At 44.8% G+C, this 25,797-nt stretch overlaps 1 protein-coding gene across 4 annotated transcripts in view; it reads left to right on the top strand.

Annotated features, from left to right (window-relative positions):
- Positions 1–25,797, top strand: part of DPP6 (dipeptidyl peptidase like 6) — a 1,147,427-nt gene that overhangs the window by 1,086,430 nt on the left and 35,200 nt on the right. For all 4 annotated transcript variants that reach the window (XM_050785804.1, XM_050785807.1, XM_050785803.1 and 1 more), the window contains exon 17: positions 21,993–22,040. In XM_050785804.1, the coding sequence (XP_050641761.1) occupies positions 21,993–22,040 (48 nt within the window). The remainder of the gene's footprint in view (positions 1–21,992; positions 22,041–25,797) is intronic.

Genomic DNA, 25,797 nt, shown 5'->3' with positions numbered 1-25,797 from the left:
AGCTCACAGAGACCTGAGAACCACTCATTTACCACAGTGTTTCCCTGCGATTCATGTAACTGGGGAAACAAATCTGCATCTGTGCCTCCTCTGGCCTTACTGATTGTCAGAGAGTTCATCTCTTGTCCTGTCAGTTAGAGCAACAGTAGGAGCCGAGCTGTGTATAGTAAGCTGGTAGCTTGAGATTCTGACAAATCTTTACAAAAATATAAAGGCTTCTGTGGCCCTCTCCTTCCTCACAAATTAAACCCACAGGAAATAGTGTATTATGAGACTTTGTAAAGCAGAATGCAGTTCATCTTATTGAGAAAGCAAAACCCTGCCAGGTTGATTTCCTTCTCAGTAGCATCGGGACAATGTCAGGGAAGCCGCTGTCCCAGTGCTTCATTTCCCTAACACAGGCTGTGACTCTTCCCTCCGTCTTGTGTTCAGTCCAGTTCCTGAGTGGCCGCCGTATGCCAGGCAATGAACTGGGAGCTGGGGATCAATGCCTTTGAGGGGCTTGTGTTGGAGGGGGAGACAGGTACTCAGGAGGGCTGTTCTTCACTGTGACAATGCCGGGACAGAGACATGCTCTGGGGCCTGGAGGACCCAAGGAATTCCACATCTAAGTGCCAGGGACTTTGCTGGAGCCAGCGATAAATACACATTTGCATGAAGAGGCATCGTGCTAGACCTGGGGAGTGACGGACACACATGAAGTCTCTACCCAATAAACAATCATGGGGCCACACCACTGGGAGCCTGGAAGCTGCTAGTAGCCCAGGAGCTCACCTTCTTCCTTCCCAGTAACAAAGTCACCACCCATTTTACAGATGAGAATATTAAGACACTCATTACGTCTCGCGCGAGGGCACACAGCTGATCAGGGGCTGAGCCCACACGAGAACCGGAGTTCCTCCCACATCCGCACACCCCAGCTGCCTGTGCGCGGTGCTCTGCTCTCTGTGCACAGAGAAACACCAACATTTTTGCTGACACAGTCGCAGAAATCTTCCACAGACGTAAGTGTGTTGAACCCTAATGACGTCCTAGACACAAGAGGGCACTGCAGTACCGCACATTTGTGCTTCTCCTCGCAGGCCCGTGATGGGTTCTGCAAGTGACTGGTAACTTCCCAGGGGAAGGTGTTACCTCCAACGTATAAACCACACACCATGCTGCCGCGACTGACGATGTCAAGACCACCCTGTGGGGACACAAGGAATCAGGCCCTTCAGTTCGAGAAGTCTTTATTGGGACCCACTATTTGGTAGATGCCAGGCAGAATGCCGCGTTTGCGGAGATGAGGACAGAGGCCCTGCCCTCACGTAGCCCAACATCTAGGAAAATGAACCCCACTGGGAAACCAGTCAAGGGACCCGGGCTTGGGGAAGGGACTAGCACGTGCTGAGAGCTCTGCTAAGTAGAGGCATCTCACTCATGCCATGCAAGCAGCCTGGGCTCCGATGCCCACAGGAGCAGTGCAGAAGAGTGAAGGTCCCGGGGTCCCAGTGCCTTGCCAGCATATTGTCATAGTGACAGGCACACACAGCCAGCAGGAGGACAGTCAGAGGCAGAGAGTGGCAAGGTGTTTAAGAAAGGCCATAAGGGCTGCAGGAAGCCAAGAAAAGGAGTGTTTGGTAACTGGTAAAAATGGGGTGGGGGGAGGAAAAGGCAGATAGCCCCTCATCGAGAAGGAGCAAGAAGAAGTGACTTCTGTGTACCTTGGCTGCCTCGTCTACAAATTTGGGATAGTAGTAACCAGCCTTATACGGCTGACGAAGTGTAAATTACATATTATCTGAAACACTCAGAGCAGGACCTGTTGCTGGTAGACGGTGGTGATGCTGGCGGGGATGCTGATATTGATGCTGATGTCATCCGTCATTGCAGCTCCAACTCTAACACCGTATCTCAGAGGTGGGGGGCTCCGGTCATTCGCACCAATTTCCTGTCGTACGGGGAAAATTCACCTCTTGTTTCCGACACCTGGCGACATAAATTCACATAGCCAGCAGTTAATAGCAGCCGATGAGTTTCCATTCTATGCAAAAAAATTACGCTAAAATGACCAAAGATTCTCATAGACAAAGGAAATTTGAGGGCAAAGGAAAATTATGTGGAGAAAGGAGTTTTATTTTCTTTCTGGGTACAGGAGTCAGTGGTGGCCTTAGCAGAACTGGATATGGAAGGCCTAGGCTGGGCCTGGACAGTCCCAGGGCTTCACAGATGTGGCTCATCTTCACGCAGAGAAGAATAAGGACACCTGTCCTCCGAGTACTCATTGCCCAGTGAGGCCATCAGCACCATTTCCAAATAGAAACAAGATGAAGAAACAACTCAGTGATGAGTTGTGCCTTGCCAGGGTGGGCGGACACTCGGCCTCCCCTAGCTCGTAAGCTAGCATCTGTCTCTGTCTCCGTAGAAATCCCAGCTGCCACTGAGGAATATTTACACTATCACCAACAGCTCCCAGCCGGGTGCGGTGGCTCATGCCTGTAATCCCAGCACTTTGGGAGGCCGAGGCAGGTGGATCACCTGAGGTCAGGAGTTCTAGACCAGCCTGGCCAACATGGTGAAACCCCATCTCTACTAAATACAAAAAAAAAAAAAAATCAGCCAAGTGTGGTGGCGAGCACCTGTAATCCCAGCTACTCGGGAGACTGAGGCAGGAGAATCACTTGAACCTGGGAAGTGGAGGTTGCAGTGAGCTGAGACCGTGTCATTGCACTCCAGGCTAGGCAACAAGAGCAAAACTCCGTCTCAAAAAAAAAAAAAAAAAAAGCTCCCATTTATTTCACTCTAATAAAGGCCAAGCACTGCAAAGAGCATCTATGTCACTTACCTTTTAGAAACGACGCTGTTGTCCACATTTCACACGTGAGCAGAAGCAGACTCAGAGACTAGGGTTGCACGGTGGTAAGCGGAAGCGCTAAAGAGTAAAGGGCATGGCCCTCACTAGACCCTGGCTGTTCTGCTGCTGTGGGATCGTGATGTTCATGGCAAAGAAGTAAAGTCGTATGTATTCATTGCAGAAATGACTATCATTTGTGGTCCAGAGACTGGAAGAGCCCCTTTCCTCTTTGATGTGATTTGGGGCCAGTTGTCTATGGTCTGAGAAAGATTCTAGCAGACACACTGCCACAGGGCACCCCTGCTCTGGGAAGGTCTGTTCTGATAGTGACTGCTTCTGTGCTGTATTTCGCTGGCTTAGGGGTGTCTGAAAATATAGCCTAAGTATGATATATATGGGAAAGGGAGAAAGGGAATGACTCAGATGAATAGGGTCAGTGTGCACCACATGGAGCTCTTCTGACATCACCTTAGGGCAGTGGACCCTAAGACCTACCTCTAGCTTCCTTTTGTGACTTATTCCCTGCAAAATTGTGTTAAAGTCCTAATGCCTAGGAAATAGGATCATTGTAGATGTAACTAATTAAGGTGAGGCCGTATTGGAGTAGGATGGACCCTGGATCTGATACGAGGGGTGGCTTTCCGAGAAGAGGAGAAGAGACAGACACAGGAGGCAGACGCTGCTGTGCGACATCAGAGGCAGAGGCAGGAAGAACAAGCCATGGACTGATGGCCCCCACCAGAAGCTGGAAGAGCTGCTGCCCTGCGCACACCTTCGTCTCGGACTTCTGGCCTCCAGATCTGGGAGACAATCCGTTTCTGTTGTTTGAAGCTGCCCGGTCTGTGGGACTTTGTTAGGACAGCCCTGGGAAACTGATCTAGTCCCCGAGTACCTACTCCTCCAAATCCTTCTTCAACCACCTACAATTCCTCTCTGACTTAAGGCTGACAAGGAACTTGCTTTTTAAATCATTCCCTTAGCGCAGTGGACCCCAAAGCGTTTGGGTGCCTGGATTTTGTTAGAGACACAAATTACCAGGCCCCAATCACAAACCCATGGAGTCAGAAAGACGAGGCTGGTGCCCACCCGTGTCCACTTTAACCAGCCATCCGGGTGATGCAGATGCAGTTCAGAGACTGAGAGTCTGACATGTACAAAATGCCCATTCTTTGCTTCCAAGACACACTTTTCCTATTTTCATCTTCTGAAATCGGAATGCATCTTAGACAATCTCTGAAAATCTTATGATTAATAAATCAGTGGTTCATCTTACAGTTGGGGGTGTCTCAGAATCGATGAAAAAGAAGGCCTACAAACCTCCACCTGCTATGCCTGTGGGTGCTGCTTTGTTTCAGAAAGCGGCGTCTGATGGTGCAGAGGATCCTGTGATTTTAAAGCGGTTTGTGTCCCAGCAGTGAGCACTGTAATGAGCACCTCAGGCACACCGTGACCTTCAGGAATGTTCCTCCGAGGCTCCCAAACCTTCCCTTCGTTTATGATGCACCAAAGCTGGCCTGGGGCCTCATCTCTGGGTCTCACTTCTGTTTAATTACCGCGAGCTTTGTTTCTGCTGCCTGCCCGCCCGCCGGCCGCCTGCCGCCTGCCGCCCGGCTTTCAGAAGCAGCTCCGGGTCTGGAGGCATCACTTCGAAGATGCAGCCCCTTGCGTGGAGGGGAGGCCTCTGGCTGGGGGAAATATGTATTTGGTCGACGTGTTTTCTTCTGTCTCCTCTGCCAGTATTTTCTTCTGAAGCACACAGCACTGCCTCACCCATGCCCAACCCACCTGGGGAGTTGAGCCTCCAGATGCAAATAGTGTGCAGTTTGGAGGCTGGTGTTTGAGGCCCAACAGCTGTTCTGTCACACTTTTACAACACGGTTATTAAAGCAGGAGAGAAGTAATTAAAAGTGTCACTTGTGCGGCTGTTCGAATTATATTTCCACTTCCTCTCCACAGAGCATTCATTAGGTGTTACAAAAATATTTCATTGTGGTGTTTTACATCATTAATTTTGTTTAAATTATTCTTAATTGCTCACTGACATGACAAAAAATGAGGAGGAAATTGGGAGGAAGAGATTTTATTTTAACAACAAAAAAACTGTAAAGGGTGAATTTTATTTATTTTGATTTTGATTTTACTTCTTTTTAAGATGAGTTTCTCTCTTGTCACCCAGGCTGGAATGCAATGGTATGATCTCAGCTCACTGAAACCTCTGCCTCCCCAGTTCAGGTGATTCTCCTGCCTCAGCCTCCCAAGTAACTGGGATTACAAGTGCCTGCCACCATGCCCAGCTAATTTTTGTATTTTTAGTAGAGACAGGGTTTCACCATGTTGGCCAGGCTGGTCTCGAACTCCTGACCTCAGGCAATCCGCCAGGCTCAGCCTCCCAAAGTGCTGGGATTACAGGAGCGAGCCACTGTGCCCAATCTGAATTTTAGTAATGAGTCCTGGGCTGGTGTGGGCATGACTGTGGCCAACATGCACGTACACATGCACTCACACGTGTGCTTATTCACACACCTGCATGCACACACATACATGCGTGCATAAGGCACATTCACACATGCATGCACACATGCACACACACATGCATGCATACAGGCACATTCACATATGCATGCACACACATACAAACACATGCACACACACATGCATGCATATAGGCACATTCACACATGCATGCACACACATACAAACACATGCACACACACATGCATGCATATAGGCACATTCACACATGCATGCACACAAACACATGAACACACACATGCACACACATGCATGCATATACAGCACACACACGCACATTCACACATGCATGCATACAGGCACATTCACACATGCATGCACACACATGCATGCATAACGCACATTCACACATGCACACACACACACATGCACACACATACACATGCACACACACATACACATGCACACACACATGCATGCATAAGGCACATTCACACAGGCACGCACACATGCATACATGCACATTCACACATGTATACATGCAGACACATTTACATGCATGCACGCACACATACGTGGGATGTGCATTTGGGATGGGCTGGAATTGAGTGCCCAGCAGCCACAGTTCACCCCACTGAGCCAGCTCTGGGGGTGGGGGCAGGTAGAGTGTGGGTACCAGCATGGGAGTATTCTTCTGTCCCTGGGCCAGTGATAGAATTTGTGGCAATTTCTGGTGGGCGAGGCGCTCTTCCTTGTTACTTTTTCCTCCAATGGTCGCAGATAGCGTGGCCCTTTATCTTCTGAAAGAATGAGACTTTGTGTTCCACTTTCAACTTAAATCTGACAAAATCTCTGTATTTCTTTCACTTCCACAGCTGGTATGGAGGGGAAACTAAACCGCGTTCACTCTATTAGTACAAGTATCATTGCCCATTTCTTTCCCTTCTCTCCCCAGTATTGGTGAGGTTTTCTAGAACAATGATTAGCCAAGACCCAACATCTGTGTTCATTTCTTTTTTTCTCACTTCCTTTTCTGTCATTTCCATTTCAAAGCTAAGAAAATAAGATTTCATATTCACATTCCCCCAAGAGATCTTACATTTTTAAAAAATTGTTTGTTTAGTTTAAAAACTGAGTAGGCAGGGTCTCCACTTGCAGGGCACTCCCGGGACCCAGCAGCCACATTAGGATGCTTCTTGGGTCCTGAGGTTTGGTTGGTGGCACTCCATGTTCACGAGGACAGGAATACAAGGAGAAAACAGTAAGCATAATGAGAGCAGTAAAACAATTCTTAAATAATTCATGGAACTAAGAGCTTCCAGCTAGAGGATGTCAGGAATGTTTTTAGATTCATAGAATGTTAGAGCAGAAAGAAGTTCCAAGATCCGCTAATCCAAATGTTTTCAAACTTGTTTTAAGCCACAGAGCCCCTTCTTCAAAAGGAAACTTACTGAGAAGCCCAATATGGAAATAGCAGCTTCTCTAGAGACTCTTGGGACTCGCTTTGAAGATCTCTGATCCAGTTCCATTGCCGCATCTTGCAGATTAAAGAAATGTAGGGGCAAAAAGGTTAAGTAATAAGAAAAGTCTGCTTGAAGGGAATAAAAACAAATTGCAGCAAGAGCTACCGTGGAACAGCACGGAACGTGTACGTGGCTTATGTAAGTAGGTATTTGCAGGGGCTTCTGTGCAAGATACCCAGGACCCCAGCGGGATGCCTTCAGGAGTGGAGATGGGATGGAAAAGCTGGGCAGACTCTGGAAGGCAGCCAGGGTGCTGGCCCATAAGGACGCTCGTGCAAGACTGGATAACAGGAGGCTTTGTGTGTGCACCTGGAGAACAGACGTGCCTCCTTATAAGTGACCTCCCTGGACTTTAAGCATCTCACAAAATGTGGAGCCAGTTCTCAGGACAATGGCGCATCTGGTTGGCCGGCGGGTCCCTCGGGGTAAAGAGGATGGAAGACCGGTGCTCAGGAATGCCAGTGGCTCATACCTAAGAACAAGTGTTAGGAACAGACCAGTTTTCATCGTGAACAGGATTTCGGTCAAAGAATACTCCTGTTGTTGGGGCTTCTTATCTGTCTTTCTTGAAGGGTCTTCTGCTAACCCTCACCAGCCAACCATCTCACCGTATGCCCACTCGTCCACAAAGCCCCAGGCAACAGAGTGAATGGATGGTAAGAGGTCCTTGATGAAATAGTAATAAGAACAAGAAATATACATAGGAATGCAAATAATAACAATACTAGACACGCCTACTTAGGGGTTAGGAGGGCATGGCACATCCTAAGCATTTGATGTGTGTTACTGTGTGATGTTCAGAACAGCTCTTTAAGATGAGTGGTGACATCATTTCCCTTTCACAGATGAAGAAACTACAGACCAGCTGATTCAAGTAGCTTGCCTAAGTCTACTGAGCTAGCAAGTGGTGCAGCCGACATGGAACACTCAGGTTTACTTTTACTGAATGATAAAGAAACAGACTCACACAGAGAGCAAACAGAGCCCAGTGGGTAGAGGACTGAGTCTGTGGCCAAAGTGCCTGGCTTTCAGTGCTGCCGTTACCGCATACAGCTCTGTGCCTCAGTTTATTTATCTGTGAAATGGGGACATAGTGCCTCTTCCATGGGGCTATGTTAAGGAATGAATGAGTTTGTGCATGTAATGCCCTGGGACACTGTGGACATGATGAGCAGGGCGGGATTGTTAACTGTTGTTGTTGTTGCCGTTACTGTTATTCCAGTGGTGCCACGGAGGAAGGAGGAGGTAGAGGGGCATCAGAGAAGACGCTGGGGCTGAATCTTGAAGACTATGTAGAGGTTTAGCAGGAAGACTGGGAGGGAAGAGCAGGTGCTCAGGCGAAGAACAGCACAGCCCCCAGGCAGGAGTGAGAAGTCCAGAATGCTGGGCCACGGTGTGTGATCGGTCAGGTCTACAGAGGTCTTGTATTTCACGTCAAGGGTTTAAACCTAAGTCTCTGGACGGTGGAAATAACTGGAGGTCCCAGTCAGAGGAGTGCCGCGTCAGAACTGTGTGTAAACCCTCGGGCGGGAGAGTGGGGGACAGCGCCGAGGACGTTAGCACGGAGATGGGAGGTATTTATCAGGCACAGTGAGAGGAACCAGTAAGGAATCAAGAGTGGAGGTTAAGAGAGGCCGGAGTGTGGAAGGACTTCCATTCAGAAAACGGAGTTTGATTGTGCTACATCCTCGAGTCCAAAAAGAAAAGCAGCTGATTTTGTATCTCAGGTAGTGCCCACCAAGTGTCCGAAGCTTTATGGTTCAGCCCACCTGGTCATCCCCATTGCTTGCAGGTGGTGACATCTCCCGCCTTACAGATAGCTGAGAACAGAAGTCCCTACCCTCAGGACACACACCAGGCAGGTGGTCAGGGTGAGATGCCACCCACATCCCTCCACTCTGCTGTCAGTCGGTGGACCAGCCATCGGGGGTTAAAGAGGAGGATGGGCAGCAACCTCAGCCTCCATGCAGACTGAGGAATCCACAGGAAGCGGACGCCTTTCCAGCCTCCTCCTCACTGCAGTGACCTGTCCTGTGTCCAGGTCTGATCAGAAGGGAAGCAAAGATGGACTCCCATGTAACCCATGCTCACTGTGTTGATGAAAAGGAGGCTGAGTTTCTCGACACACCATAATTTGTACGTGCAAGCACTGTCTCGGGAAGCTGAGCATTTATTCCCACGATGAGGATGTGCTCGGAAGTTTTTAGATTTCCTCTTGGAAAACTGTTTTTACATTCCAGACTCCTAAGGGATATACAACTTTTTACTTCTTAGTCTGCTTAACTGTTGGCAGTGTTACCTAATCATGAATTTTATCACACCTTCATTACAAAGCTTGGTTTCAACTAGCTTGTGCCTTTTTTCAAAAGCAAAGCTAACCTCTAACACAGGTAGCCTGCGATTTAGAGGTTATTCGAGAGAACGCGCCACCGACTCGGAACTGACTCCACCAAGTGTGCAGCTTCCCAGGGCACGTGCACTATCCATGAATTATCCACCCATTCGTCCTACCGGCGACTATCAGTTGGCGACTTGCTGTTAACAAATCAATGGACATTTTCCTAGGTGGGACGCAAAGGGGTACAAAATAGGTTCCTAAGTTTCAAGTACAGTTGAAGAGATAAGACATAACTAGATCACTGGAAATCAAATTAGAACTTCATTGCTTGAATCAAAAGTCATTGCAGAACTTTGAGTCACAACATGGCAGACTGTGCTCAGTGCTATGACAATCTGAGGGCCAGGGTCATACCAGAAGCTGTGAGAAGTATGCTGAGAAGGCGGGAAGTGGGGCCAGACACTCCATCCACAGTCTAGCTGCACCTCGGTCGGGGCGGACGAAACAGCCAGTGAGCGCTGCACCTTTCCCCTGCAGGCTTTTGCCCCCTCCCCCTCCACACAGCAGGCTTTGCCCCCACAGCAGGCTTTTGCCTCCCTGCAGGCTTTTGCCCCCCTGTAGCCTTTTCCCCACTGCAGGCTTGCCTCAGCTCACAAAACTGAAATACTAAGTTCCTTCTTTCATACTTGGAATTCTGTGAATCACGTGAAACACCTGAAAACGTCACTCTAAGGGGTATAAAAGTGATGCTGTGAGTTCAATGCAGATAATTCCTAAAACCTAAGGCTTTTACGAATCAACTACTCAAAGGTGCAAGCTGAATTTTGGGAGTGTGCAGAGGATCTTTTCTTTTCTTCTTCTTTTTTTTTTTTTATGATTGGGAAGGTTTCCCTTACTGAAAATGCCTGTCATGAGCCCTGAGTGTCACTGGTAATGTCTAGAGCAAGAGGTTCCCTGTGACTATAAAAAGCCAACGTGACATTTTGCCTCCCCATCATTTGTGAGCGTGTAAAACAACCCATCCGTTTCCACGGCCCCCCTCGTGCCGCGCTCCTCGGACTGCTGCATGGGAAATAGGATCACTTTCAAGTTCCCTGGACACATAAAATGGGATTGAAGCAAAACTAAATGCTGTGGGGCACGGCGTGGAGGGGGTGGGGGCAGCCTCAATCCCAGGTTTGATGTCAGCGATAACAAGGTTTCCAAATCAAACGGCAAGGAAACCTGTCGGCAGTGTTGACTAGGAAATGCTGTCCTCGGAACAAATATTTTAATTATCCACAGTAGTTCTGGTAGCTTGGCTAGCTCCCTGTTTATTAGTATGATAATATCACCTCAATGTACAAACTTTATGCATCAGGCATGCATAATGCATGAACGGGCAAATAAAGAGATCTGGAGCCTGTTCGCAGCGGGCCATGCCAATTATCTCGCACGGCCAGAGCCTGCCTCTGCTCGCAGCTGTTCTTTGAAACCATTCATCAACGCTTAGGAGATATCCGTGGTACCGGCCAGGCTGTTTGAATCTCCATTGTTTACATACTAGGAGTTTAGCTACTGGTTGGAAATTATCTGTCACATAAACATCCTCTGAGGATACAGATGAGGGAAAGGGAGACAAGCACTGTCTTTATGAATTTTTTTTATTTATTCTGATGACTTTTTTCTTTTACAGTTTTGTGTCCTTTTTAATTACTTCGTTTTCATCTGGAATTGTCACATTTCTCTCTCCAGTTGAGCAGGTGCAAATTAATGCTCTAAAATGACTGGGGCTGGAAACCAGGGGCGCAGAGATAAATATTTTCTGTTCACACGTCTGTTGTGTAATTCAAAGCTTTTCTTTTGGTAATCTGATTTTTTTTTTTTTCGTCCCTCTGGCCACAGGATCTTTACGGGGGACAAACGACCTTATGTGTGGGTTGTGAATTCACTTGCTTCCATTTGTTTCTTTTCCTTTCCAGGAACAATATAAATTTTGGAAGTCAGATATTGAACTTGAGTCAAAATAGTATGTGTCACCAACCAAAGTTTTTAAAGGGCTAAATGTTGTTTTTATTGCGGTTATCCCCTCGTAAGCAAAGGCAGAGCAGATACCATCATTATCTGCTGTCAGCAGGCGTGCCATTGCACATTTCAGCTTGAACATCAGGGCTGTTACTGCATGCTCCAAAGCTGCACCAGCCACGAGGCAGGCTTATTTACCAAGGACTTAGGAAATAATTTGAGGACCAGGCAGAGAGAATCCTAGTGAACACGTTTTTGCTGACGCCTATGTTCACGTGAATCTGGGAGCGTGCACATCAGAGTGTGTCATTAGGCAAATGCATACAGAATCAGATATCTAATATTTGACCTGACCCAGGAAGGAACTCACAATGAAATATGATTGCATGCTTTCATTTAAAAGTGTCTCCTAAATACATAAACTAGCCAGGCGTGGTGGCGCATGCCTGGAGTCCCAGCTACTTGGAAGGTTGAGATGGGAGGATCACTTGAGCCCGGGGGGCAGAGGTTGCAGTGAGCCCAGATAGTGCCACTGTCCTCCAGCCTGGGCAACAGAGCGAGACCTTGTCTTAAATAAATAAATATATAAATAAAAGCATATCCTATGTTCCAAGACTAGACATAAACATAAAGATACCAGAGATATTGGCTGAGAAAGAACAGAAAAGCAATCCCGTGTTCTCAGCCTCTTTTCTTTCTTCTTTCCTTCCCCTCAGACTTAGAACCTCTTTGTCAGTACAGGTGTACACCATCTCCTTCCATCCTTTCCCATGACCATGGCAAAACCTTGACATTGCAAAGGCAGACTCTGAGCACGGAATTCTCATCTCTGGAGGAGGGTATCCCCATCACATAGAGTTGTGACAAGGTTGAGAGAATGTCTCTAAGAGCCCAGTGCAGTAACAGGCAGATAGTAGGAAAAAAATGTTGGCTGCTGTTGTTTTTGCTGAAGCTGCTGTTGCTCTTACTAAAAGTAGATTTTAGCAAGCCTGTATCCTGCAGTTGAGATCCAGATAAGGAAAACTGCTTACCTGGAATCACAAAATAGCTGGTCTCCTGACCCCTTCTTTACTTATGGGAGTCCCTGCGTGGCATCAAAGCATATTTTCATGCAAGTCTGTCTTCCGTACTAGACTCTGAGCTCCCTAAGAGCAAATCCTTTGTCTGCTTCTTTCTGTTTCCCCAGCACATAGCACCATGTCTTGCACATAGTGGCATCTCAATACCTATTTGTTGAATTACACGCAAAGTAAAAAAGAAACTATGAATATGAATTGTCAGAAGAATAGCAGCTGAGTGAAGTCCTAAGGTTTAGACACAGGAATCTGTGCCCAGGCAATACAGATGGATTGTCTTACAGGCATCAGAGACAAAAGGGCAAAAGCTTCCTATTGTATGAAACAAATCATCTAATAAGTTTTACTGACCAGACTTATGTAAGATCATTTGGAAGAAGAGGAAAACAAGTAAAAACCGTTGTAAGACTTCAGTGGTAAAAGCCCCTCATAAGTCTCCTTTGTAAAAGTATTCTCTGTTGTTTAAAATAGGTTTAAAGTGTTCCTCTTGAATAGTACCAGCTCCCCCAAAATTCTGTGTATGTTCTTCAGGTGCTCGGCATGTCCCCTCTTCTCTGGAAATCTTAGGTAAATGCTAACATGGGTCTAGTCTGGCCAAAGTAGCACAAATTTTAAGTATCTGATTCCTAATTAGGATTCTCCTTCTGTTTCCTTATTAGGAGAAAATGTTTTTTGATTTAGATGTTTTCCTGGATTATTTGCAGTTTTCAGGGGCCATCACAGAAACCTTGAGGCCTGTGGTGGTCCTACAGTTCACACAGACAGTAGTGGGCGTGCATACCCTGGGCCAGAGAAGGCAGATGCGAAGGCAGCCTGCGGAGCCGACCTCAGACCACCAGAGGGTCTGATCTCAGGGCAGAGACTCAGTTAGACTGCCTGGGGTTAGGAATCAACAGATATAAAATGATACAGAGAAACTGTGTTTCAACTTTTGTTTAGTGGCCTCCTTAAATGTAATTTTATTTACGTTCTTTGTATTCCACTAGTGTAAAGAAGTATTCTATAATAAAATATAGTGAAGATGGCCTGGTTGTCATACAGCTTCACAAACAGAACATAATTCCGGTCTTAGACATGGAGACTGCTACCCTTGGCCCTTAGTGAAAAGGGCAGGGGATTCCCTATGTATGAACAGAGAGACCGCAGCCTGAATTAGAAAAAGCAGGACTCCGAGAATGGTCTTGAGAGACCTTTCGTTAGCCTAATTTAAATTTGCTACCTTGATATGTCATAGCCAATTATATGCTTAGGAGGTCATTCATTCATTAACCATTAATCTGTTCAGCAAACATTTTTATACAATGCTGAGTCCAAGGTTCAGAATAGGTAGAGGGGATGAGACACGGCTTCATGGCCCGAGGATTTCAGAATGTGTTTGTCTTTCTTCTGTCTGAGATGGGGTAGGAACATGGTCCGAGCAGCTATGGCTTTAAAATTGCAATTCAGTGTGACAGTTGCTATTATTGGTACTTATGGCGCTTTCTTCAGTCACAAATTAGAAAGCACGCAGGAGAAATACCTGCAGCAACGTGGTAAGAAACAACTAGCTTCTAAATAACATAAAAAAGCAGCAATGCCATGTAAGTGGACGAAGAATGAGAGAGGACAGTTTGTAGTCAGGAAAACACATGAGAAATGCAAATGTCAAGGGGGGAGGAGGGAGGGGTAGCATTAGGAGAGATACCTAATGTAAATGACGAGTTGATGGGTGCAGCACACCAACATGGCTCATGTATACATATGTAACAAACCTGCACGTTGTGCACATGTACCCTAGAACTTAAAGTATAATAATAAAAAAAAGGTGTCCAGCTTTACTCAAAATTTCTAAAAATTCAAACATTTACCCATTAGAGTGGTTTTAAAAACTTTTTTAAGATAGAACCTAGATCTCCATATATTATCCGTTGGAGAGCAACTAGACAGTATTTACTAAAATGTGAAGTGTTTTGACTTTCCGTGTAGACTGTCTTATTGTTCCCCGTGTTTCACAGCCCTTCCCTGTAAAAAGATCATCCTCCACCCCGTGGCCATCAGGCCTGCAGGGCCTCGGTGGAGTTACAGACTCACCCCTGCTCTGTTGGAACCAATGGGATGCATCTTGGCCAACAGCATAAGAGTGGACATGAACTACACCATGTCCCGGACATTTTTTAATTATGCAAAATATTTTTTAGTAATATTTCTTTTTTAATTTATTTTTATTGAGGTAAAATATACATATATAATGTATATATAAATATATATAAATAAATTATATATATATGTGTGTGTGTATATATGTAATTTGCCAGTTTTACCATTGGAGTAGTAACAAACACATTTATATTCTTTTCTCCCCTTTCATCGTGCATTTCTGCAAGCACCCCTTGCTCATTTCCTTTTGTCGTGAGCTCAGCCTGTTCCAGATGAAGGCTGATCTTTCAGCCAGGATCCTAGAAAGAAGACGCGTCCTGGAGGAGAGCCCAGGAGAGCACAGCCGGGCTGCTGCAGTCCTGGTTACCAGGATGCAACGTTAGCGGAAAGTCAGCTTCCTTGTTTCACACCATTGAGAGTCAGGAGTTGTGTGTCTGAAACCACAAGATTATTTCATGAGCGCTGACTGTAAAACCTTTTTAAAACAGCAACTGCAGTGCTACCAACTAGCTTAACGACAGAGGCAGTCTTACCCATGTGCGAAGATGTATGTAAGAGGTTTTTCAGCAACACTGTTTTAAGGTAGCAGAAAATGAAAGGAAACAACCCAAAATATCCATCAGTAGACAATGGACTAAATAAATGATTACATTTCCATATGATGGGATACTATGCATCTCTTCAAAAATGAAGTTTTACAACTTTTAAAAACGATTTACATAATTGTATATTATAGTATTTACCTTTCTGCTACTTGATGTTTTCACTTAACCTTATATTCTTCATGTTGGCCTATGTTGATAGGTGTAGATCTACTAATTCATTCTGCATGCTCTATAATATTCTGCCATGTGAGTAACTGCGTTTTGTTCATTTAGTCTCCTGCTAATGAGTAGCTGAGTAATTTCCCGTTGTGACCTGTACATAGCTGCTGTTAGGAACAACCTTCTGCCGGCCTTCTTGTGCACGGGTGCAGAGGATGCTCCGAGATGTGTTCCCAGGAGTGGAGCCCACAGGTCATACACATGAGCATCTTCAGATGTCACGGATATCGCTAAGCTGTTCTCCAGAGTGGCCGTGCCCGCTCACGCCCCCACACATGGCTTCACCCTCCTGTAGTGGCCAGACAAGATGTCAAGACCGTACAAAATGTGTTACATTGAGACATGTCACATCATACTATGTATGGCATGTGTATTATTATGAATACATAGCCATGTGGTAGAAATATCTTTTAAATATGCAGAGAAATGATCAACATTAACTTCAAAATTATGGTCACTTCTGGGAGGAGAGAGGACTGGGATTAGGGAAGGAATGCAAATGACATGGTAGCTATTTGTTATGTCTTGGTTTTTTTTGTACTCAACACTACTTATTTATTATTGTCTTCCCCATATTCTTTTATTTTGTTTGGTTTGAGGCTCTTTCATTCTTATTCATCATTAATAATTGCATATATTAATTGGGTACAATGTGATGTTATATACATACATACATTGTGGAATGATCAAATCAGGCTAATTAACATATCTGTCACTTCACGCATGTATCATTCTTTGTGATGAAAACATTTAAAACTCCACTCTTTTAGCAATTTTGAAATACACAATACATTATTATTACCTAGAGTCACCATGCTGTACAATAGACACCAAAATGTATTCCTTCCGTCTAACTGAAACTGTGTACCCTTCGACCGACAGCTCCCTTTTCCCCACCTGCCGCCCCCTCACGTCAGCCTCTGATAACCATCTTTCTACTCTTTGCTTCTATGAAATCAACATTTTTAGATTCCACATATGAGTGAGATCGTGTGACATTTCTCCTTCTGTGCCTGGCTTATTTCACTTAGCATAATGTCTTCTAGATTCATCCATGTTGTCACAAGTGACACAAGTCTCTTCGTCTCTAAGACTGAGTAGTTCTCCATTGTGTATATGTACCCAGGTTTTAATCCATTCATCTGTCAATGGGCGTGTAGGCTGTCTCCATGTCTGGGCTGTTATGAGCAGTGCTGCAGTAAACACGGAAGTGCAGACAGCTCTTCAACATCCTGATTTCAATTCCTTTGGATCTTTACACAGCAGTGAGATTGCTGAATCATAGGGAAATTCTATTTTTAGTTTTCTGAGGAACCACCATATTGTTTTACAAAATAGCTTTACTAACTTACCTTCCCCCCATGGCATATGAAGGTTTCCTATTCTCCACATCTTCACCGACACCTGTTAGCTTTTTCTTTAATTTAAATCATAGCCATCCCACAGGTATGAGTTGATATCTTATTGTGGTTTTAATTTGCATTTCCCCAATGATTAGTGATGCTGAGCATTTTTCCTGTATCTATTGTCTATTTGCATGTCTTCTTTTGACAAATTCAGGACCTTTGCCCATTTTTAATAGGGTTACATGTTTTCTTGCTATTGAGTAGTTTGAATTCCTTACATATTTTGGTTATTAGCCCCTTATGTGATATACGACATGCTGGTATTTTCAACACAATTCATGAAATGTCTTTTCACTCTATTAATTGCTTTCTTTGTTGTGCAGAAGTTTAGGATGATGCAACCCCGTTTGCCTGGCTTGGCTTTTGTTGCCTGCCTGTGCTTCTGGGGTCCAATCCAAGAATCATTGCCCAGACCAATGTCATGGAGCTTTTTCACTATGTTTTCTTCCAGTAGTTTTACAATTTCAGGTCTTATACTGAAGCCTTTAATCCATTTTGAGTTGATTATTGTATAAGGAGTGAGATAAGAGTCCAGTTTCCTCCTTCTGCATGTGAATAGCCAGCTTTTCCGACACCGCTTATTGAAGAGACTGTCCTTTCCCCAGTGTGTGTTCTTGGCATCTTTGTGAAAAATAAATTAACATAGAAGAATTGGTTTATTTCTGAGCTCTCTATCCTATTCCATTGGTTGATGTGTCTGTTTTTATGTTAGTACTATCCTGTTTTGATTACTACTGTGCTGTTTTGATTACTATTTGGTGTGATGCCTCCTGTTTTATTCTTTTTGATCAAGATTGCTTTGGCTATTTGGGGTCTTTGTGGTTCCATATGAATTTTAGGATTTTTCTGTGGAAAAAATCAGTTTTGTTCTGTTTCTGTCAAGAATGACTTTGAAATTTGGATACAGATTGCATTGAATATACAAATCGCTTTGGGTAGTATGGACATTTTAACAATATTAATTCTTCCAATCCATGAACAGGGGATATCTTTCTATTTATTTGTGTCGTCTTCAATTTTCTTTCATCAATTTTTATAGTATTCAGTATACATATTTTTTACCTCCTTGAATTTACTCCTAAGTATCTTTCTTTGATGCCATTGTAAATGGGATTGTTTTCTTAATTTACTTGTAGATAGTTCATTTTTAGTATATAGAAACAGTGCTGATTTTTGTGTTGCATTGTGTAATCTGTAGCTTTACCAAATTTGTTTATCACTTGTAACACTCCTTTGTGCAATCTTTATGGTTCTCTCTATAAAAGATCACGTCATCAGCAAACAGAAAAATTCACTTCTTCCTTTACTATTTGGATGACTTTTATTTCATTTTCTTGCCTAATTGCTCTTGCTAAAACACCCAGGATTATGTTGAATAGAAGTGGTGAGAGTAGGTATCCTTGTCTTGCTCTGATCTTAGAGGAAAAGGCTTCAGCTTCACCATGGAATATGATGTTAGCTATGCGTTTGGCATAGATGGCCTTTATTGTGTTGAGGAACATTCCTTCTATACCTACTTTTTGACAGCGTTTATCATGAAAGGATGTTGAAGCATTTGTCAAATGCCTTTTTTGCATCTATTGCAAGGATTGCATGGCCTTCATTTTGTTAATATGGTGAATCACATTTACTGATTTGTGTATGTTGAACCATCCTTGCATCCCAGAGCTGCATCCCACTTGATTATGATGAATGATCCTTTTTTTAAAAAATTGTTTATTTCCATAGGTTTTTGAGGAACTGGTGATATTTGATTACATGAGTAAGTTATTTAGTGGTGATTTGTGAGATTTTGGTGCACTCATCACCCAAGCAGTATACACTGAACCCAATTTGTAGTCTTTTATGCCTCACCACCCTCCTACCCTTTCCTCCAAGTCCCCAAAGTCCATTGTATCATTTTTATGCCTTTGTATCCTCAACAGCTTAGCTCCCACTTATGAGTGAGAACATACGATGTTTGGTTTTCCAATTAGTGATCCTTCTAATGTACCATTGAATATGATTTGCCAGTATTTTGTTGAGGGTTTTTGCATCTATGTTCATCAGGGATATTAGACTGTAGATGGGGTTTTTGGCGGGGGTAGGGGAGTTTGCTAGTCTCTTTGTCTGGCTTTGGTGTCAGGGTAATGCGGGCCTCATAAAATGAGTCTGGAAGTATTCCCTCCCATCCCATTTTTTGGAATAGTTTGAGAAGGACTGGTATTAGTTCTTCTCTAAATGTTGGTAGGATTCAGCAGTGAAGCCATCAGGTCCTGGGCTTTTCTTTGATAGGAGACTTTTTATTATTGATTCAATCTTCTTTCTCATTATTGATCTCTTCAATTTCTTCATGATTCGGTCTTGGTAGATTATATGTTTTTAGGAATTTATCCATTTCTTCTTGGTTATCCAATTTGTTACCATGTAACTGCTCATAGTAGTCTCTTAAGATCCTTTGTATTCCTGTGTTATCAGCTGTAACATCTCCTCCTTCATTTCTGATTTTATTTGCATCTTCTCTCTTTTTTTCTTAGTCTGGCTAAATTCTTGTCAATTTTTTTTTAGCCTTTCAAGAAATAAACTTTAGAAAAACTAACTTAAAATAGAGTAATACGGTGTAATGTTAAGATTTTATAAAGCTTGCAGATATACATGCAACCATTTTCATGTTATTTTTGTCTATGTTTTAAAATACGTGCTCATGTGTAAATATGACCATGTATGTGCATACAAGCATTTTTAAGTACATTTTAGCAACATTTAGGTTACCTCTGGGAAGTGGGGATAAAACAGATCGCTGTTACTTTGTTCCTCTCTTTAGTGTTTGAAGTTTTTTAGAAACATATATTAAGTTTGTGAATTAAAGATGAAAAGCGACTAATTCAGGCTCAGTAGCTTTTTTATTGCATGGATGAGACAAAAGACTTAAAACTATCTACACCTGTGGTTTTTTTCCTCTGTAAAATATGGTTAGAAATATCTACTTTGCAGAGCTGCTGTAAGGATTTGATTAGAAATTATTCATAAAAAACCTAACAGCATGCCTTTTACGTAGTAGGCACTAAATAAATAACAATTGTTTACATTATTAATAAGAACATAGGAGATATTCTGTTTGCAAATTTACTCACCCTGAAATGTGCAGAGAAAATAGATATAGGTTCTTTATTTTTCAGTCATCTTTCTTCCACTTGAACTCCCCATGGGGGGGAAGTGGATCTTAGAGCCAAGAAACTTAGTTTAACTCAATAATTTAAACTGGTATTTCAATCTCTTTTGCTAAGTGCTGCCTCTTTGGGTGTAAGTATGTGGACTTTCAGATCACTGTTCCCTCACTGGGTAGGGGGTGCCATATTTAGCAAATAAAAATTTAAGATACTCAATTACATTTGAATTTTAGCTAAACCACAAATAATTTTTTTTGTAGTATGTCCCAAATGCTGCATGGGACACACTTACGGTAAGAAAATGCTTATTCTTTATCTGAGCACCACATGGAACCAGGCATCCTGCCTATCCTCTGGCAGCCCCATCTGTGGGTGAACAGAGAGGGCACCATGTTGGGGAAAAGGGCCCTGGACTCCTGGACTTTGTGCCTGGGGTAGAGCCTGGATCCAGTCCTTGGGCAGCAGATAGGCCTCTGCTCTGATGTCCAAGGCCAGCATGACCCACAGTCTATGTGTCTCAGCTCAGCTGGACCTGTGGATGGGCACCGGCCAGACCTTCCACCTTACCTCTCAAGGGTAGAGGACTCCTTGCGTTTCTGCTACATGCTCTTTGGGCCCTGGACTAGGGTGTCCACTCTGGGGCCTCTGCAGTGAGGCCCTGAAGCCCTCAGCATGGTGGGATCCATAGCAGATTCCCTGACTTTCAGCCAGTTGTCAGATGACCCCTCAGAAGTGTGTGGGGAGTTTTGATGATGACTGCAGGAATACTGAACTCCAGCCATCCCTCTGCCCAAGATAGTGTGCATCCTTCAGCTTTGCTATAGCCACCCCTTGTGAGTTCATGGCATCCTGGGTCATGGTGCTGCAGGCAGCCCTGGCCATGGTGTTCCCACAGTGCATCTGTCTCCCTCGGACCACCCACTTCCCACTTCCTCTTTCTCCCTGCATCTTCCCACAATCCACCTGAGCCAAAGGGGCAGCCTCTCCTGCCTGTCCTGCCTGTCCTGCATGCTTTGTGATTTCTCATTCAGCATTCACCCCACAAACATGCAATCAAGCACCAACTCTATTCAAAACACCCTTCTCGATGCAGAAAATAACAGCAGTGAATCTGAACCGTTCTTGACTCTCTCAGAGCTTACATCCTAGTGCAATAGATGAAGAGAAGGACAGCAAGCAAGTACACTGATAATTACATATTATAAGGCCCTGATAGCATAGTGTGTGGTAATAAGTTCTACAAAGATCAGGAAAGCCGTGAGGATGGAGGGTCATGGAGGGGAGTTCCTTTAGATGGGACAGTCGGAGAAGGCATTTGAGTAGAGATTTGAATGAAGAGAAAGACAGGCCATAGCAGTGTCTAGGGGCAGAGCCTTTCAGGCAGAGAGCACAAGCGGCTCAGTGGGAAAAGGCCTGACATGCCTCCAGCCCTACAGGGAGGCCAGCTAGCTGGAGTGGGTGAGTGCAGAGGACAATGGCTGAAATAAGGTTGGAAAAGTCACCAGGCCTGCCTGTTAATATGTTTTCAAAAGGATATAGAAAATAATTCAGATACTTTTTTTTTTTTTTCTTTCTGGACTCACCTTTTGCTAAGAAGAATTAAGAAGTCACCTGCAGAGAAAACGGATCAGGGGCCACTTGGTCCTGAATTGGACCTTCCTTCTCACTTCTCAGGGCTGCAACATTCCTGCAGCTGGGAAGCTGAAAGCTAATGATTCAAGAGAAAACTGAAATATAGTTTGACATTTTCAAAATGTTCCTGTTACATGAATAAGTTACAAGGTGTTATGAGAGACCTGTTGGATGGAGTGACATCCTTCCTGGAGGAGCCAGCAGACTTAGCACTGAGGCTTCATTAATTTATAAGAACCCATAAAGCCATCCTGGAATGTGCGTCTGTGTGGTAAAAAATGAGGTTATGAGGATATAAACCAAATGTGATGCTTCATAGAATGATGTTTTATGGCGTTACAACAATCTGAAAATATGGACTTTGAGTTGGGTGTGTTGTAATTAACACAGGTGCAGAGGTAGGGAGCTGTGCCTTGGCCCCCCTGCCGGCCTGGCCTCTGCCATCCCATCATTGATTACTCTTCTGTGAATTCGGGTTCTCCAGCTCCGCACATCTATCTCCACAGTATAAGGAAAACTTGTTTTCTTTTTCTGTTGTCAGCTAAACTAATGGCTTCGTCTTTGTTTTCTTCCTGGCTATTCTCTGCCCAACACAGGTCCTGGTATTCCTATGGTGACGGTGCACAACACAACAGATAAGAAAAGTAAGTGCTCTTTTTTTCCCTTAAATTTTCCTGAGACTCAGGAGAAAGGAAGCAAAACACTGTATGAGATCAGCTGGCCCACATTCTCCTACTCAGAGACAGAGGGAGGAGTCCTGTCCTAGCAGTTCAGAGTAGGCCATGCTGATCACCAATATCAGCTAAATATGATGAAAGCCAGGGTCTGCATACCCCAATCAGAGGGCCCCACACCCCTTCACAAGTGCTGAGCCTGGAGGGTCATTCTAGGGCCACCCAGGTCATAGCCTGACATCCTCTGAACAGCCAGCTCGAAAGGCTTTGTAGCCTGACATGAGTCCATCCCCACTGAGAACCTGCCATGTGGCGCCAAGACTTGAGGGGCGCATGGGGGCTCATCTGTCTTTGTGGGTCTGGGGGCTTCATGGCATGGAGGGTCTCTGCATCCATGCTGCACAGGATGTCAGAGAAAAACTGATTCTGCCATTTGTAAAATGGTAGGGAAGGCTTTTTCAGGACTGTTGTGAAAGGGGAGGGAGATTCAGGCTCAACTTCAAATACAGCAAGATCCGGTGGGGGTTTATTATGGCCAACGAGCAGAGAGAGGGGTCCGTGGATGGACAACTGCTAAGAGAAGGCATCGGTGGGAGGAGATTTTTGCTAAGCTGATCTCACAAGATCCTTGCTGAAGGCAGGACAAGGACTTAGGCTCAAAGGTGGAGGATGAGGAACTTGCTCAGTTACGGAGGGTGATCAGATATCAGGGGCAGGGACTTCTTGCCAAAGCTGGGCAATGCAGGCCAAAGACAGGATAGGATCAAGGTGGAAGCCTGGTCAACAAGAGGACTCAGAGAAGCCTCACTCAAGTTTGGTCAAGAACAGAGTCTTTGTAAGACCTCCCAGGGTCTCTTGAGGCATGTGTTTACTCGGAGGGACCCCACGCAGGTCACCACGGGCACATCCATGTTTATGCGAGGGATGTATGCTGTGTGCAGTGGGAGGCAGACACGCAGCACAGCTGAGAAGCAAAGAGAACTCGCCCTCGGTCCCTCCCTTTCCAGCCCTCCCTCTGTCTAACCCAAAGCAGCCTGTGTCCTCCTTCCCCCAACTCCCTCCCACTCCCTTCCACATCCGGGAGCCCCCTTCCCTGGCAGGAGGGCAAACCTCATGGCCAGGGTCCGCAGCTCCCCTAGGTCTGGAGACAGAGGTGACTCCGCGTCTCCAGTGACCATCGAGCGTCAGCAGCTCCCTGATCCCTCTCTCTGTGACGGTACTTTAAGCTCCAGGAGAACTGGGGAGGAGGGGGGCATGTTGGAAAGGAGAACTCCAAACATATGTTTAGACACCGTGAAGTGGTTTCAAGTGTTCCAAAGTGGACAAAATAGATTTGTTTAAAGAGACAGCACTTAGCCAATAATGATGGTCGTCTGCCAAGCTATCAAATCATCATTAGAAATTCAAAACCAAAGCATAAGTAATCATAAAACCAGCAATAAATGAATAGATTTTAAAGCCCCGCCCCCCTCAAAAGCCATAAAGTGGATGTCAGAATGTATACACAGAAACACTGAGAATGGCCGTCGGAGGGACCCAGTGCTGAGAAGAATCAGGATGGCCTTCCTGTCTTCCTCCCCAGAGGAGGGGCTGGTTTTCCCAGCAAAGAGGTTCATCTGCCCCCGGCCCCTTTCCAGCCTCACCTGCAAGGTTTGGGAATCTGGGCCATTTGTGCAATGGGGGCAGTATCCCCCGAAGGATGTTGGGAGTGATTGCCTGGGTCTCCCACCCGCCCACAGCATCCACACACCCTCTGCCCACTCTAACGGGCACGTGTCTGTAAAGAGCCCTCCAGGAGGCCACAGAGGCTGAGCTAGAACTTCCACCGGGCCTGGGGTCGGTGGAGTCTGACAGACGTACTCCAGCATGACAGTGAACGTTTAAAATATCCGTGCTAGACCTCTTTAGGTGGAATTTTCCCTGAAAAAATGCAGATGTTGCACAGAGCCTCAACTATGACATCTTTTTTTTCCTTAAGAAAATATGTACTTTCATATTGAGTATTTGATAAAATTTAGAGTCCATGGACACCTTTCTGATATTTGTGAGGTTTTCCCCTTCTTAAAAAATGGATGATCTGGTAGAAATTAGATGAGGTGTCCAGTGCAGCTCACAGCATTGCAGCCTCCCGGGTTGGCTATTACCTGATGGTTCTGTGAGATGCCACCACTGGGGACCCTGGAAGTGGGGACACAGGACTCTATGTACTATTTGTGCAACTTCCTAGGAATCTATAATTATTTCAAATTTAAAAGGTTTTTCTAATCTGTGGTCTAACAAAAAACACAAAAGTATTTTTTGACTTTGAAAAATACGATATAGCATATGGCTCTTCTTACAAAAGTCATTCCCTTAAATGCTTTCTACTTCTTTGGGGGAAGCTATTATTAATCTATTCAAGTTCAAAGGTTAATATAGTCCCGACTTTTGGGAAATGCATTTTGACTTCTAAGCCACTTCCAGCCTGGATGTGGTCAGTCCTTGGGGCTCCTAACAGCTCCCACGGTGCTGGATCAAGTCAACAGTTTCCAAGGCTCACATGTGAATGAAAATGAAGCCGGCCTATATCTTAGACGTGTGTGACATCATTGAGAAAATGTTTCATTTATTCCATTTATAAGAATAAGGTAATATATAGGCGGGCTGAGATGCAATTCTTTGGAAGAGAGTCCCAGTAAGAATTGACCAAATGTCTTCCAGCAAGTACAACACACTAATGTGCTCAAAGATCCGGGAAATTTTGTTAACTCTGCTGGAAAACCAAACAACCACTTCTTTTCTTCTGTGGGATTGGCTACTGCATTAACCGATCAATCCAATCAATATTGACAGACCATAGGCCCTAGGTTGCCATCCACATCCATCGCAGAGCTGCATAGATGGGAATTTTTTAGGAAGCATTTCACTGTTTGCAATTGAGCTGTCACTTTGGTGACTGTGACTCCTGGAAGCAAAGAGATAGGACCCAGTGGCTTAAGAAATAAAAAGCACTGTGCACACAGGATGGGGCTGGTGTTGCATGCCTGTACTCCCTTCTTCTCTGTGTGAAATTTAACAGTGAACCTGAAGGTAACACCATTGCACTCAATCTCAGCAAAGTGCTGACCAATTGGAAACTGGATGGCGTTTAGAATTATTTTTGTCACATTTATTTTACAAGCCTATTTATATAGCAGTATTTGACTCTGGGTTTCCTGGAGCCTAATTCAAACTCTAGGAATATTTCATCCCATCCTAGCCTGTTTCTGTATTTCTGGCTGTCAAAATAGTTCAAACTCTTTCAGGATGGTGACTTAAACTATTTCAGGATGGTGACTTTCCATTTTAACTTGGAAAACAAAAAAAAAGATTAAATGTGGCTGAGGTGATTGTCATTCCCATCCCCGGGAGGACAGTAGGGGCCCCATCTTGCTCAGGGTCTATGTTACATGCAGACTTCATGGTTTGAGGGGCTCCACGTTCCTGAACACCTGCTTTTTCCCTGTGCCTGGATAAAACTGCCTGAAATCCCATCCTTGCATGGCAGTCCCTGAGGGGTGGCACATCGTAGCTGCACGAATGGCTTCGAGTCCACCTGGGAAATAAGAGCCGAGCACGGCAGGCCCTGGTAAAGTGCCAAACCCAGCCCTGAGTTCTAACCTACAGGTGTTTGCCGTGGGAGGCGTGTGGGGCTTCTTCAGTGTGTTTACCTTTTGACATGTCTGATGTCCTCTTGTGGTGCTTCCCA

The sequence above is a fragment of the Macaca thibetana genome, chromosome 3 (genome assembly GCF_024542745.1).
Source record: "Macaca thibetana thibetana isolate TM-01 chromosome 3, ASM2454274v1, whole genome shotgun sequence".
NCBI classification, from domain to species: Eukaryota; Metazoa; Chordata; class Mammalia; order Primates; family Cercopithecidae; genus Macaca; species Macaca thibetana.
The sequence above is the reverse complement of the archived record's forward strand: the minus strand, read 5'-3'. Positions and strand labels throughout refer to the sequence as shown.